This window comes from Aquila chrysaetos, chromosome 4 (assembly GCF_900496995.4).
Source record: "Aquila chrysaetos chrysaetos chromosome 4, bAquChr1.4, whole genome shotgun sequence".
NCBI classification, from domain to species: domain Eukaryota; kingdom Metazoa; phylum Chordata; class Aves; order Accipitriformes; family Accipitridae; genus Aquila; species Aquila chrysaetos.
Genome location: NC_044007.1, coordinates 50,293,199 through 50,310,272, shown reverse-complemented (window position 1 = coordinate 50,310,272; position 17,074 = coordinate 50,293,199). Strand labels below are relative to the sequence as shown.

General features: G+C 42.0%; 1 protein-coding gene across 10 annotated transcripts in view; it reads right to left on the bottom strand.

Moving 5' to 3' along the window:
• Positions 1-4,889: 4,889 nt before the first annotated feature.
• CHST9 (carbohydrate sulfotransferase 9) overlaps positions 4,890-17,074 on the bottom strand; it is a 96,232-nt gene continuing 84,047 nt past the window's right edge. For 9 of the 10 annotated variants that reach the window (XM_030012571.1, XM_030012574.1, XM_030012570.2 and 6 more), the window contains one exon: positions 4,890-8,839. In XM_030012571.1, the coding sequence (XP_029868431.1) occupies positions 7,742-8,839 (1,098 nt within the window). In that variant the 3' untranslated portion in view covers positions 4,890-7,741. Of the gene's footprint in view, positions 8,840-12,184; positions 13,115-17,074 lie in introns of those variants that run through there. The other variant, XM_030012569.2, reaches the window with a different exon arrangement.

Sequence of the window (17,074 nt, the reverse complement as noted above, 5' to 3'; positions counted from 1 at the left end):
ATCACGAGGATTTTGAGAAACATCCTCCTCCCTTGGAGCTGAGCTTTTGCTGTGCTGCAGTCTTAGGGTACTTTCATCAGAGATACAATAGCAAAGCAGCAATTTCTTATTGTGCACTGTCACCTCCAGCCACAATTAACATTTTGCCTTCTCATTAGAGGTTTTCCCTCTATCCCTTTTCTGTTTTGCCTTTTTGTTTCTTTTTTTCTTTTTAAGAGAACAGCAGAAGTCACAGCAAAGGTGACAGCTGGTGTCTATGGCTTGGAGTGCATTATAGGTGGTAAGACCATAACTTCCTTGAAAGCAGAGAGATGCGGCAAACCCTTGCCCACTTTCCCCCTACCAAGTTCTCCACCAGGGAACCTCCCTGCAGCCTGCAGCTGTACCCATGATCAGAAGCCAGCGCAGCTGCCCAAACTGCAGACCCATAGACCTGGCAGCATCCTTCCCCAGGCAAGCTAAAGAAGCAAAAAGAAAACCTGTGCAAGAGGTAAACTTGCAGTCCTTGCAAGTAGCTTAGGTTCATTTGGAATAATGTCGTGGCTCTGCAACATGCTAATAAAATGTTTATGTGCCTATACAGCATATGATAGTTTTGCATATACAATGCTGCCATATTCATTCTCTGCTATTGCCAGAGATGAAAACAGAGTTAATCTAAGTTCTGACTGTACATTCCGAGCAATAGGAACTGTGTCTTTAGGGAGTATATGTATCTATCTATCTAAATACACATTTAAGATCCTTAAGGTCAAATGCAGGACTTAAGTAGCTCCCACTACCATTGTTGAGAAACATTCAGCTGAATGTTATGAGACTCATGTATATACATATAGTGTGGGTATGTGCATTTATAAAACATGCACGCATTTATACATGCATTTGTGCAAGTTTGTAGGGAGGGAACTGCTATGTAGTTGAACTCAGCTCTTTGAACACACATTGTTTCTCAGATGAATTGTAACTTGTCATTCCTAAAACTTAAGTCTGTCTGTGTGTGTCTGCTTTTATCAAGAATGAGATAATTTAATAGGGAGGTGCTAGTCTGCCTACATCCAGTTTTTACACCCAAGTAGCTAGCTTGGGAAAATTAAAGCATTTAGCATTTAATATCCTACTGACATGTATTTACAATCCACTGAGTGTTGATTTACATCTCTGTGTGCCGAAATGCCCAGGTAAACCTGCTCTGCTCCTACACCCAGAATGCTGTTTCTTGAATGAAAATTACATGGGACACTTCAAATTTGCAAATCTTGGGAAATGAGCAGTATTGGGAGGTTCTGTGGAAACTGTGGTTTCTGGAAGGAATTTGAGAAAAAACCCCTGAGATAGGAGGAATTTCTACATGACAGGGACAAGACAGATATATGTGCACAGATGGTGACTGACAGTACCATACTCCCAGTCAGGCTTATTAGTGCAGCCTCAGTGCCGTGATAACATAGATGTGCTGGACTGGAGCTGGCTTACACTTGACAGCTGAGAGCGAACCCACAACTGGTCTCACCCATTTGTGCTGACATACTTAAAGAGGGTGGGAAGTTGTATGAGAAGACAGAGGAAATGAAGAAACAATCACATATACTAAAAAAGAAGTTGTCGTGGCCTTGAGATTTTTCCCTTTCCTTTTGTAAGGACTCTTTCCCCCCGCTCAGGGTTGTTAATCACATCACTTTCTGAAGACAAATAGAAGAAAGCAACATAGTCTGTATCAGTACAGTCTCCACGTTATTAGTAGCCTCCACAGAGCCATAGAAGAAGTGGCTATGTTAGCAGGCAATAAATCCTGAGAGTCTCTAGCAGCCAGGTAAACTGGAGACTGTCACAAGGGTTGGCAGGGCCTCAGGAAGGGCTGGGGGAACACGGCCCTGGGCACTGGGTTATGCAGCCCTCGTGTTCGGGAGAAGGCAGGAGTTTGCATACATGGATGGAATCCACTGCTTGTGCAGAACTCTCTAGCTGAGCATCACTTTATTTAGGGCTACTGCACCAAAATGAAACAGCTTCTCTTTAACTGGGCTCTGAATAAAATGAGACAGCAAGATTCTCACTCTGTGTCTGTCTGCTCTCCTCTGTACAAAAGGAAGTGAAGGGGCACTTTCCCCTGGTCAGACAACCTGGCACTGGTTGTATGCTGAGGCAGGGCCTGGGCAGGCTTGACAGATGCACGCTGTTTTGAAACAGAGCTTGCATTCTTAAGGCTGCCAACTGCCCAGAACAGAGCTGAATGATGCACTTCTCGGCTGGAACAAAGCTGGGAAGTCCCTGGCTTCCTCCAAGCCATTGGAAGTAAAACATAAAGAAAGGCCACGAACATCCTGTGAGTTAAATTCCATACTAATACCTAATTTCTAATCACAGTTATCTATCCACATAGTTCAATGATTTTAGGAGAAGGCACATGGTTTAATTACCTTCCATTTACAGGACCCCTTTATCAGCGGGGAAACTGAGGCAGGGAGCAGTTCATGTTTGTCCAACAACTCCATGAAGTTATAGAACCTGGAGGAAGATCCAGTCTCTGAAATTCAAGTCTGTTACTCCAGCCACAGCGCTACATCTAACATACAAGAACCCTGTGGGACTCACTGCAGTTAGCTAGAGTGCCAAGAACTCAACAGTTCTCCCCCAAAATAGATATTTTTATGAATACCAAATTTAATCTAAGACATTCTCATTAAACTAAATATGACTGTTTCCTCCACCCACCCACATATACACATTTCACAAGGCAAATCAGTCCCAGGTATGTGGGGTTATGGACAGATTCCCTTTGCTGAGTCACTCAGTTATAACCCCCCCAGTACTCTGTGCTCCTGCCCTGCCCTCTGAACTGTAAATGACCTGGTTGATACAGGACAGGTGCATCTGTATTTTTTATGAAGTGTCATAATTTATGGTCTGATTTCGGACATTAGGTTCTGAGGCCAAATTAATTTAGTTTTGAAAGCATCACAGCGGGTTATACAGCTGATAAACTGGTATTAACATTACAGTTAAAAAGACTTATCTGATGTATTGTTAACCTGAAGGCACATACAACAAAGACTTTTATATGTAACCTTCATATACAATACAAAGCTCTACTAAAATACTTTCCTCTCAGACTTTTGCAAAGTGTCATACTGTAATTTTCATTTAAATTTAAACTACATTTAAAATTAAAGTGGTGATCTCCAATGACACATCACCAAACTAGAACAGCCTGAGGCAGGAGTAGCTCCAATAAATTTGGCCTTTTGGGGAAGTTACACCAGAGGACATTTCAAGAGGTTGTGCCATGTTTGACTGCACTGTAGCTGCACACCTCTGACACCCAGCAAGCAACAGTTTAACAGCAGTTTTAGAAGACATGAGCATGATGGCTGTGTCTGAGCTTTGCAAGCCAAGTCCTACCTGGAAAAACAAAGCTCCCTTATGTTGACAAATATATCAGAATTTGAGAATGCACACCTATGCAGTTTAATTTAGTTTTTATTTTTATTTATTAATTAAAAGTATTTTTACTTTATTGTTAAATAAAATAAATTTATTTTATTTAGTACTGATTCATTTTAGATGGAACATTAGCTTCCAAAAATCAAGTTTTTGTTTCAGGAGGGAAGCACAACTGTCTGGTGTTTGGACGCGACAAATGAGCCAAGGGAGCACTCTCCTCCTGCTCCAGCCCTCCCACAGACTTGCTGTAATGCCTTTACAGCACATTTGACTTGCCCTGACAACCGACCTGCATTAGAGAAGTGCTTAGAGATCTTCAAATGAAGAAATGTTCATAACTAAAAAGCATTTACTGTAATGAAGCCCCTTAAAAGAGGCTCCGCATGCTGCAGCTGATCTCCAGTATAATTGCACCGAATGTTGTGGAGTATATTTTCATTCCTCTTCTGCATATGTTCAATATAATTTTCTGAGTAAAACAAACATCTGTGCACAGTTGTGAAGGTGGGATTTTATACTAGTTATAGTGGATGACCTTCAGTTTTTGTTTTTGCCTAGCAGTCTTACAAAATACAAGCCAAAGTTACAACCCAACCTCACACTTTGACCTTTTAAAATTTACTTTTAAAAATAGAGGTTATCTTTTATGCTGCAAATTATGCCTTTATCTCTTATAATCCCATAAGTCAGATATCACAGTCCCACTTCAATTATGCTAAACTCTTATGTTAATTTTAAATCATGTAACTTAATTCCTGGCAAAGCAGGCTGGTGATTTTCAAAATGTGGTTAATGAGGCAAAGTACAATCTAGATTCTGCTACTGAGATCATCTGAATCCCTTAGGTCGCTGAAGATGACTATGGAGAGGCTCTTCTTTACAAAAGTCTGGTTTAGATTTTCAAAAAATGAATTTTTAAGTGCAGTTAGGGGCTATGAATTTTGAAGTTGAGCATACAAAGAAGTTAAATTACTTTCACTAGAGCCATAGAACAACAGTGCAGCTAAACCATTATGCTTCTGTGCACATGCATGTTTTAAAGGCCTTAAGTAGTGTCCTCCCCTTTCAAATCACAAATGCAAACTGTACCAGATTTTCAAGATGACAATCCAGGGACCTGATGTCTATGTCCATGGATGCATGCAAATCAATGTCATTTTCCCTCTCATTTGCAGAAGCCAAACATTTGCTAATAACTTCTTTCAGCCCCCCCCTTGACTCAAACAATAGCTTTATCTAAGACCAGTTAGTAGATGAAATCTTAAGAGACTGCACAGCTTTTTCAATACAATTACATCCCCCCACCCCCGAACTTCTGTCATTCCCTGATCAGAACGGCTGAAACTTTGTCACTAAGGGAAGCTCAAGGTGAAGCTTAAGTTCTTCAGACTTTGCCATTTACTACTATTTATTTTTCTGCATTAAAGAATTCATATGAAACTCATATGTAAATTGGCCTCCATTCTTTATTAGCATGTTAAACTTTCTTCCGTCATATGTTTTTTTAGAAAATATTGGTACATGAGCCATTTTTTTGTCTGTAAATTTACAATTAGTTAACACACATCCATAACAGACAAGACAAAGCAAATATATAAACATCCAAAGGTTGGTGTACATTTGTTTTTTATTTAACATCTTCAGTGGCCTCCCTACAAGGCAAGACAGATTCATTCAGGATTTGAGGTTGGAATCAATACTTAAAAGAGCAGAGGATCTAGAGAGCTCTACTGCATCTGTGGAAAAGATGCTTTTTACACCCAGGTGAAATCCAAGTGAAATCTAAGGCAGTTTTCACATGAGTTAGGAGGCTGGATGACACAAAATCAAAACTCTGGCAGGAGCTGCTCTTTAATGTCCTAATGCATAGTCCCACTTTAGAGCAACAGTCATGAAAGTGCATGGTCAAATAATAAAAAAAAAAAATTGCGCTGGGTAAAGACATATGGGAACTCAGTAACAGCCATTAACCAGCATGGTGCACAGCACTGGAGTGGCAGTGTCCTGGTGTCCAGCATGGCAGTGGCTGCAAGGAACGACCTCTCCAGCACGGTGCCCCGGGGGCTGAGCCCTCGGCGGTGGGGCAGCTGCGCTCCCCACGGTGCCCCAGGCAGAGCGGTGCAGCTCCGGCACTGCCTGCTCTGGGATGGAGCCCGCGGGAAAATCAGGAGGGATTTCTGCCAGGGAAGGTGGGAGTCGGACACCATTTTGAGTCTAGAGGTGGAGGTTTAGGGACACATTGTTCACCTGAGGAAAGGCACGCTTTGGGGCAGTTCGGCGGTTGGATATGGCATCCCAAACACTTCTGGTGTTAACACCTATGGGTCCGTCTAGGCACAGGAACAGCTCACACAAGTAACGGTGTGTGCGTTTACCTGTCCAAGGCATCCCTGCACCTTCTTGTCGGTGCTGAACACCTGCACCTCTCCACACCTCATGGTGATGATGGCTTATGGGCTTTTTCCGTCTCCTCCTCTGCTCCACAGCCCCAGGGAAGAGGCTGCCTCTGGCTATGGGTGCTGCTAGTCACATACAGCTCACCTCAGATTTGGGCTGCCCAGTATGCTTTTACTTTTCCCCCTTGGAGCAGCTCGTCCTGCAGTGAGGAGAGATATGCAGAGCCTGCTCGGTTACACACTGGCACCGTGGAGGCTGGAGGTGGCTTTTTTCCTCTTCTAAGGAGAAAACTGAGGGAGAAACAAGCAGCGAAGCTATGTAGGAAATGGTCTCTCCTTTCTGCAGGGACCCACAATTACTCCTGTGGAAGGACTGAAGCCGTACATTTGCCCGAGATGAGGGAAAGGACAGCAGTAATGCTAGTTGTGAGCAGTGGTTGCGAACAGAGGAAAAGGACTTTTTACTTGTTTCAGTTTCCCGCCAGGCTGTTTCCTTATTCTACAACTCGCTATATCAAGACACTGGAGCAAGATGCCCCAAATCACTCCAGGAAGCAAAGAATAGGTGTCATCTTTATTTTGGAAGGGCACAGGGATTTCTCCCTGTCCATTTTGCAGAGATCTCTCCTCCCCCTCGGGCACCCTGGCCACCCATCCTACAACACCATGTGCAACTGCGGGTTGCAGGAACAACCGCATGCATTGGTCAGACAGCGCTTGATGGAGGAGAGGGAAGAGAAGGAGAGAAAGTACCTTTTCCTTTTATAACCAGGACTGTGGGACTCTGGACACAACTGCCTCTGGGACGAATCACCAATACCCATCCCACCATATAACACTGCAGCAACTACCCCACCCCTGGGGTTTGCTGGCTGCTGACAAGACAGGAAGGACAGCAAAACACAGGTGACTTCAGGAAGCTTTGGGGACAAAACCAGTCCATGGGTTTGGGAGGCAATGGGCATACATACCTTCTGTGTAACAAATCACTGGGAGCTGGGCTGATGATCGGACACTGGCAGACCAAGAGCGGTCACCGCAGTTGCAATGAATTTGCTTCTCAGTACAGACCTTCTAATGTCCCATAGCTACCACCCTAAGATTTTGCCCTATCACCAAAGATGAAGACTATCTTGAATTTTGGGACCACAGTATGCATCATGTGGTTGACTCCACTGTAAATTAAAATGTTAATTTTAATGTATGTGGCAGTTCTCTGAAAGGAGGGTCATGTTTGTCAGCTCTAGTGCATCAATCAAAATGGGGTAGAGGACCGGGACTTCAGATCACAGGCTTACCCAAATTTACTCTGCTCGCTAGCTGAGCTGCTGTGTTATTTGTAGTTTTATGCATTTGTATTCAAGAGCATCCTTCAATAAAAACCAATCAGGTCTAAAACCAGCTACAGTCTAATGGTAATCAAACAACCAAGCCTTGCAACTGAGAACGTTGCAAATGTTTTAGAAAATTAGCCAATGCTTCTTTATTAATAAGTGACAGAAAGTAAAAAATACATTCAAAAATAGTTTCAAAAACAATTTCTAAAGCGGACACACCAAAAAGAATCATGCTACTCTGAATGCTTTTTTCTCAAACCATTAAAAGAACATTAGGTAAGCTAATGCAACAGCTGGCTGCGCTACCGCTTCCACAGCATAATCCATAATGGTAAAAGCAGCTTTTTCAGGCATTTTAGTGCAATTTATGCTGTTTACAGGTCTTTTTTTTGTGCATTCTCCTGTAATTTAATGTCAATTGATGTCACTCTAGCATATAAAAACCCCACTAAGTCAAGACTACTCCACTTAGCAGTAACTTTGTTTCCTTTCAGGGCTAATATCAAACTAGTTGTTCTGAATCTCAAAATGATAAATATCTAATAGAAGCCTGAAGCTATTCTGGTGCTATACAATTGGTGATGTATAATTGAACATTAAGTAATCCAAGTAATAGAAGTCGTAGGTCAGCTGTCTCTCCTCCTTAGATAATTCTTTTAAGTATTGCCTCACTACTTCTGCACTTGTTCTTTCATCAGAGGAATGTCTGTCTTTGAATTTAGGAAACTTCAGCTCGGCTGGAGCACCTACCAGCTGCAAAAAGTAATTGGCGTCTTCTTCCAGGGTTTCAAACTTTCCTATAAAATCATAGTTGATGAGGCAGGGATAGCAAAGCTTACTAACTTGCTCCCAATGAATGTCCATTCCTACTGGGCGATGGGAATCTAACAAATACTGGATAAACTCCTTGAACTTAACTCCCGATCCTGTTTTCAATGCCTCTTCATTTGCGTTATGTCTATACTTCTTAATTATTGCCTTCCCAAATACTGGATGGTAATAGCTGTTTGCATGTTCAAACTTATCCCTGAAGGCAGATACCAGTCTTTCCATAGGATCACGTACAAATATAGTCTTGGTGTACGTGTTCAAGCGTGTGTATATCCCTTTTAGGTCATAACTGTCCAGTTTCCTTAGATGCTTTCCATAGTGCACATCATCATGGGAGATGTTGTGTGCTGAAGCGGCGAGTCCATTGAGCACCATGAGGACTCTTTTCCAATTGGAGCAGCCTGCTTTTGGCACTTCACAGTACAGGACCTTGTGCCTGTCCTCCACATAAATTCTTGACACCAGGTGTACGAGGTGGGTTCTCAGCTGCTTTCTGCTGTTGTATTTCTTACAGAAGTCATGCAGGAAGGACCTGCGCTTTTCCTGGGTGCTATCCACATCCTTCCACTTGCCACCCTTGACTAACGTCTTGTTTAAAGGGTGCGGTGCAGGAGGTAAATACACCCCTCCGAACCAGCTGAGAGGTGACTCATTCTTCTTCTGCTGGTCAGACAGTTGGCTCACCAAGGAGGCAGCCATCACACCAAAGGGGTCAGCCTTGCCTGTCCAGTGCCTACCACCTGAGACGGCCATCTCACGCTTACTGATGCCAGGAGGAGCGCTCCTGCTCCACGCTGCTCTCCTCGGCATCCCCAGAGGTGGGAGTGTGAAATCCTGCAAACATGGAAAGGAGAAGAGCTTACAACACAGCGACAGCCCAGCCCAGCCTACTCACATTGCAATAGCAGCAAGGATGGTGGTGTGTGCTTGCGACCAAGCCACGTTTAGTACTATAAAGTCTCTTCTGAACCACTTGATTGCTACATCTAATTTAGCAACAAGCTGGGCTAATTCCTGAAATACATGCTTCTGAAGCTTACCTGTTAGTGCACAGTAGGTCTTCCTACAAAAATAAATAGCTTAAGCCACACCTTTTAAGAAATTAGAAGAGGCTCATACAGGGAGGCTGATAGTCCTGGTAGGGGTGGCCAGATGCTTTTCTCTACCAAACACATTTTCCCCCATGACAGCACTGATTGAGTTGCACGGCCGCTAACAGCTCTCCAGAGCACACCAGCACAGTCATGCTGAGAGCTGCTGGATCTGCTTCCACCGCTGTGACTTGGAGCAGTCCTTGTCCCCCAGTGGTGGCAGGGGACGAACCTAGGGCTCCTAAATAGCTGACATCAGTGGGTTTGAGCAGGGTGTAGTGACAGACAAAATCCTCCCTCCAAAAAGGTCCTATTCCTGTCACCCTACAGATAGATCATGGAAGTGGGATGCATTGGACTGCATGTGCATACAGGTGTTTGCAACACAGAGGCCTGCATCTGAGCTAGCTGCTTTCACAGCTGATAAGGCAAAATAGGCGCCTTTAGAGCTTATTCCATCTGACTTATTTAAACATCAACATTAATGACATCAACTAACTAAACATCAACTAGTGACCCTGCAAAGAATGTGAAAAGATGAGACTTTCCTCCCAAACATCTCCTTTAATATCCCCAGCTATCGTGCAATCCACAAGCTGCAGAAATGGCAAAGCTCAGGTCTCTGGTTTGCCATCAAATTCTTCAGGGTCTTGTATCATGCAAGTTGACTGAAGTTTCTTGCAGTTTGGGTATTTCTGCTCTCTCATTCCTGAGTGGATTCTCATGTGTCTACTAAGGCTTGTAGATTTTTTTCTCCTGCCAGTGGGCAAGCCTGCTGCATTGGGCCATCTATACAGCTGCCTATTTTCATTACACTTCTGGAGCGGGGGGGGATGCTGGTCAACAGGTTTTTAAACATCCTTTTGCAAATATCAGATAGCCAAACGGTTAGATGGACACACATGCACAGACTGCCTGACTGTTTTCTTAAGTCTGACTTTTTTGGAAACATACATAAGATGACTCTTCTGCCATAAACTGATTAAACATTTACTGGAAAGTTGATTTGTGGACTGGCAGACCATAAGTGTGGATTTGGACGGATGGGAAAGTTCATAGGCTGACTCAAATAAGGCTGTTAAAAATTCAGAGGGATAATGTAGGAAATGGTAATGCATGGAACACGATTTGAATTCCAGTTTGAAATAAAGCCTATGGAAAAATAAGTAGTTCCAAGAAAAGTTAGCATATCTTGCAGTGTAATAATTTCCAACGACAAAAACAAAACCAGGGGATCAGGCTATTCTGTATTGCTGCAAACCACTGACTATCAGGTCTTTGTTTTCACTGAACTGAGTAAAATGGTTTTTGTATTGGTGAAAGCAAATAAAAGAACAGAGCCATACGGGACTTGTACATCTGTGACAGGTCATGTTGGTGTTTTTAGAGATGCAAAAGGATACTTGAATTCTTTCAGTTTGATGTGGTTGGTTTTTCTAATAGAATTTGTTTTTTTAATTCTGTTGTCTAATATTTCATTCTTTAAAACAAACGAAACACATGTGCCTAGAGATTTATCCCTTCTGCCCTAGGACGGAAAGAATTCAGGAGCATAGTTAGTGTGTAAAAACAGAAGGTAGTGCTAGTAGTAAAACAGGGGATGATTATGAGCCTAATGGGAATTTCAGCAACACAGTGAATGGCAGCTTACAAGTACTACTGCAGAAGCAGAGAGTTACAAATAAATTAAATGCTTTGACCTTAAAAGGAAAACCTGGAACTTAAAAAGGTGAAAATGAAAAATATGGGATACACAGAAATCAACCACACAATACCACGCTCAACAGAAGTAGGAATAAAGTTATACTACAATGCTAAAGTAACCAAAGACTCTAAACTCATCGCTGCGGCTCTGGGGAATTTTATAAATTAGAAGACAGTCTCCAGTGATATGTGACTGTACTGGTGTTCCCCAGTGCAGAGAAAATTCAAGAGAGGGCAGCAGTACCTCATGACTTCCTATGGTACGTAATCTGAATTTAGCAGTTTATTTCAGGAGATATTTCAGTGCAAAGACACTTAAACCATCTGAATTTCAAACTAAAGCTGCTAAAATAAGCCCTACACTTTGGAGGAAAGTTCAGACTTCTGAATTCAGCCTGCCATCCTGATCTAGTCGAAGATGCCTCGGTTCCACCAGGCCAGGAGGGAAAAGGACAGACTGAAAGGTGTGTGATCTTGATTTTGTTCTATTTCAAACAGTCCACCTGGGATCCAGGACCAACCTCAGGGGATAACCCAAAGACATATGAGAATAGGATTGCATTTCAGTCTCAGAAACTGTGAATGCAGCTGTAGGAACCACTACTGAAGGATTTTTTGTGGAATTAAAGACTTCAGAGAAGGATGGGCAGAACTATTCAGAGAAATCTCGGGCAACACCCTAAAGGAACACCATATGCACAGTGGGAGTCACTTGAAAGGGGCTCCCTCCAAGCGAGATGAGGCAAAAGAAGAAAGAATCTATCAGGAAAAAAAAGCCCCAAACAGAAGGAAAAAAAAAAAAAAAAGACCTAGGGGAAAAACAATGACATGGGAAGTTCTGAGGACAAAAAAATTATCTAAATATGTAAAATACTATTAGTTGCTTCCCCTCTCCACTTCCCCTTCTCATTGAGACACATATCCCATAGTGAATACAACAGCATTGGCTAATAAATGTTATTATAAGCTCCACGAGGGATAGTGTGCTTGCAGTAAATACTGGCTGTAACTTCCTCTGTCTAAGAATGGGAGTGGATAGTGATAATTTTCAAAGGCACAAATGGCTGTTACATTGTCATGAAGTTTTCCAACTCAGAAAAAAGAGATCAAACCTTCCTATACACTTGCCTGAGTAACTAGGTTAGTAGCTAGTAAAGGTGAGATGAGTGAAGGGATGAATCAAGCTTTACTTTTGATGAGCAACGTTTAGCTAGGAAGCTTTCTTGGGAAACTAACAGAAATTGTTGAACAGATAGTGCCATATTTCTTAAGCAAAGCTACCTGACAGTCTGGCATATTTAGCTGCTACAACTCTTATGTGCATGAGAGAGCTGAAAGCCACACATTCTGAAAGGCTTTTAATGTTTTCTGATACTAGGCTTACACAAAGTGAGGTGCGTTCTTTGGCTTTCTCTTGGAGCCAGTGACTTTTCAATGCCCATTTTATGACACTTAAAGATCTGAACATCTCCAGGTTATGTTGATTTTTTTCACAGCAGGAACAGGACAAGAAACTTGCAAAAGCAATAAGCATTTAAAAAAAAATAAACCTTGTCCATTATATCTGTGTTCCTAACAGTCCACCCCACAAGCTGCTGAGCACCATTATTTTGGAAAACGCTTGAACATACACCAACAACAGGCAGCATGCAGGTAATCCCATATCAGTCACTAACTCTGGATCCAGATCTTCCCATGCAAACAGTCCTTACCAAACTCTTTGAGCCAAGTGTCCAAGTGCAGGGGTGGCCATTCATGGCTTTCCAAAGAGCTGCTGAGTTTGGGAACCAGCTGCCTGGCATGGGAGATGAACTCCATGGTCACCTTGGACAGACGCAAGGCTGTCCTTGAGACATGCTGACAACCTATGCAGCAGGTTGAGTACATTTCAGCTGGGAATTAAAATCTAGTGAAGTGTTCCACCCTTGACAGTAATTATGCAGAGTGCCTTGTTCTCTGTTTGCATTAACACGTTTGAAAGGAAGTTAAGAAATGGCCATGAGTCCAGTTTAGAAGAGCATGCATATTGCCTCTGTCTCTCTTTAGCTAGGCAGGAACTGAAGGAAGAGTTAGAAATTAGTTTAAATACAGGGAAAAAAGGAATTTAACAGAGTGTTAGTGTGGTGTTTGGCTACTGGCAGGCAACTCAGTGAAGCTGCCGAAACAAAAGGCATTTTTGAGTCATTAATGGTTTCATGGATTTTTTTTGACATTTTTATTGCTGGAGATTCCCTGCTCCTCCCCATCCACAACAGGATTTCTCCTCACTGTAAAAGTAAGTAGCCAATACCTTCTTTTACACACATTGAAGCTGTCCTTTCCTTTAATATCTTCACAAGTCACTGGGGTAGAAGAGATTGAGTACTGCCAAGAATGGTTAAGACTCATCCAATTACGCTTTGTGGTGGTTTTACAATGCACAGGTGGGATCTCATCTAGACAGTTTGCAAATAGAGCAACCCGCCATGCAAAAAGATAATGATGTATTGGAAAGGATGATATTCCAGGGCTGATTTACAAAGATTTAATGCCCTGCAGTGCAGACAGTACTGTGTTTCCTAAATGCTTTAGTGCTGGATCTTCATTTTTACTAACAAGAATAATAAAATTAAGTAAGCCCAACAGAAAACGTAGGACAAAGAATAGTGGAGGAAAGAAATACTCTGTTTTATCGTGCTTTTCTGTGCTGCCAAATAACAACATTGTAAGTATTAGTAATGTATGGTTTGATTCTCAACATCTAGCTAGTATGTCTTCTGTCCTAAAACACGCTTCCTGAAATAGTCCTCTATGATGCTTCTTAGGAGCAACTGCATGAATCACCTGGGAGCCTACTGTGCTCTGCTTTTTACTGTGGCTTGCACTTGACTGTTGCAGGTTTGAGTGCCCTGAGGGACCCTCTCAGCACCATTATACGAAATAGCTAATATGGGTGCTCCGCAAACACATGGATATTCAAAGATGATAAAAACTTCATTCCTTAAGACAAGAACAGGTCGAAATATTTCTTTGCAAATGAAACTTATGGAAAAAAATTATTTAGAAGGACAGAGCATTTGTGTTTTCTGATCAACCCAGGGAGGGGTTCTGCAGTACATACTCTCAGAAATTTACCCACAAGAAGATGCAAAGGCCCTCCAGTGATGAAATGACAGGATTTTAAAATACATGTTTGGAGTATATTGTATCTTCGCTTACATCCCAGTCCGCTGGTACTAGATGTGTTCGGCAGTGCCAAAGTTCAGCATGAACTGAGAGCACTAGATGCTTTATTTCACTGTATAAATATATTTCTTTAAGGTACTTCTTATGTGAGGATTATATTATAATGACCATATAATTTCAAGACCTTACTTGTTTACCTAGGATCTTTCTGTAGAAAACAGACAGAGAAAGGCTCGTCTGAGACAAGGTTCATTTTCCAATTCACTCTCTGATTCTATACTGATCAGGGAGCACATGGAGATCAGTCTCTCAGTTTAGGTATTTCGATGAAGGCAGCTTGAATACTGGAAGGCTATAAAACAAATATCCTCTCACTTGGATTGTAGGTACATGTGAGTCTTTGAAAAGGTAATATATAGTTTCAGCCTAAACCTCATTTGCTTAAAACATCAAGTTTTTCACATAACTGGGCACAGTTAGAAGGATTCCTTCAGCAGAGGTCCACAACTGTGGCAGATGGCTCAGAATTCATACGTAGTTGAAATATGAAGAAAAGTTCGCATGACTCCTATCTTCAGCAAGCCAGCAAAGCCTGGAGCTATTACTACCTCACTTTAGCTGTAAAAACACACAGAACTATACTTAGACACGTATGTGCAAGTTTTCTTAAGCCTGCCAAAATGAAGGATTATCCTTAACTTTTTTGTGCTAGAAGACTATTTGCAAAGCATAATTCAGAATGGCCAGACTCCTCTACTACTATGCTACCTGAGCTAACATGTAAATATGTTCACAACTTTCTCATATTGTAGCAGCTGTGTAGTGTAATGTTGGTGAGCTAAACAAATCCCTACAGGAGCTCCCAATGGAGAAACTATCCAGGTTGGCCACAAGTGACAGGAAATATTTGCTGATGAGGTGCTTCACCTTCTGAGCAGTGGAGATAAACCTCTTGATTCATCACTTGTGCTTAAAACAGCTACTCCAGAGATAGGCACCACTAACCCCTCACCTCCCAGTGGAGTCATGAATTTTTGGCTTATCTAATTTATTCAGGGCAAATCACCACTGCTACATTCCTCACAAGCCAGAGTTGACATATGTATTCCTTGTGAACACTGCAAGTTTAGCGGAGGTACTTCTGTTAGAGATACCTTGTGGCTCACACACAATTCCATTATGGAAGACGAAGAATGAAACAACTGTGCTTTGAACTTTCATAGTTCTTTCTGCCCCTAAAGTTCTCAAAAAACCACAAAATAGGTGCAAGCTTATCTTTCCTCTGGATTAAGATCTAGGAATATTTTACATGTAGAGCCATCAGTCCTGACAGACAAAACCTTAGTATAACAGATACCACATTTTCCTATGAGATATGTATTCCTAAAACACACGTACTTGTATCAAGCATCTCTAAGATTACTAAATGATTTAGGGGAAAGAAAAGAAAAAAGAAACAAGTATATGAGGTGCTCAGAGCTTCCTGCAGAGGCTAAGAGGCAAACTTTATGGTTTGTAGCTGAAATACAATTAGGTTCAAAGGAGGTACTTGTGAAGACCGAGCCAGACACAAATGAGAATAACTGATCATTGTAAGAAGAAAAAATACTGCAGGTAAATTTTAATTAATAGATACCAGTCACTTTAAACACTGCTTTTCAAAACAGAGCTTTGTGAATCAGTGACTATTGCCCCTTGAATCTGTTAGCAGAAAGTTCAGCATCTCACTGCAGGGTGACTTGGGAGTTATGGCAAGGGCACGGAGAAAGTGAGTGAAGAAGGAAAGGGCAGAGGGCAAGAGATTGTTTATTTTTTTATGTGATGTGGCCAAGTGTCAGTGAATGAGCTGGTGTGGAAAAATTTGAAAGGAGAGCACCAACCCAGAGCTGGTTTTGGAGGAGAACAACCCAGGCCCACAGGCAATGGGGAAAGTGGAGAGGCTCAATGAGGTAAGATAAACAGTAACATTATAGGGACTATAGTAGTAGTCCCATCCCTATTTAATAAGGGGACAGGAGGAACCCGTTTGTTTTTGCCTGAGACCCGCACAGACACAGGACTCCTGGCTTTGCACAGGGCTCCCCTCCTCTCCCTGCCCCCTGCCTTCATCTACAGAAAGCACAAAGTCACCCATGCTAATGAGGCAAGACAGTCTGCACGAGCCAATTTCACAAGCTGATTCATATGGTCAGCAGCTTGGATGAAGGAAATTAATCTCTGATTTTACTTGCCAATTCTTGTTCAAATCTGGAATTAACTCCCTCCTGTTTCTGCCCTCACAGTCAAAACATTTGGTTTGTCCAAAACATGCTCAGGGTGGGAAGGATAAGAAAGGTCAAGGCACGGTTAATAGAAAAAGTACCAATAATGATGCTATTATTACCAGTAACAACTGCAACCAAGTATTGAAAATAAAAACAAGCACCCCACCCCCTTATTACTAATAAAGAAATCATTGTCAAGGTCAATCGATGGTAATGACAAATTGGCTTCTGGATAGCACAATGCTGATGCTGCTTCTCTAGCTTTCAGACAACAGTTTCATGGGGCTGGTTCTTTGCAGTATAACTTACAGATTTGTAAGTAAGCACAGAGCCATTGCAGCCCGGACAGTCTGTGTTTGGACAGAGCCTGGATCCAGTTTGCTCAGAGTGCTTGTCTCCAGATGTGTAGCTAAGACACACTGTTAATACAAGGCAACTTTCAGACCATGGACCACTTAATATTTGGCCAGATTTAGCCCAGCCTCCTTCCTATGCAGTCACACTCATTTTGGGTATGGGTAAACCACTATGTTCGCACAGCATTTAATTCTGAGCTCAGTCCTCCTCCTCTGTGTATAAAAACTAAGTCAGCCACCGCAGTCATTGGCCAGCAATCTTCATCAGCACTCACTCTTATTTCTGTACAGAACAAAGTCATAGCAAAGCAGCTTAAACAACCTGAAATTCAAAATGGACTCAAACTAAGCACGCAATATTCATTTTATGAATATCAGAAAAAGACTCTTGGGTTACACTGACTAGTAGGTTTACTATATGTATACAGGGAATTTAAATCTGAAGATGACACTTTCAGGTAATCTCTGTATAGTACATATTGGTCTCTT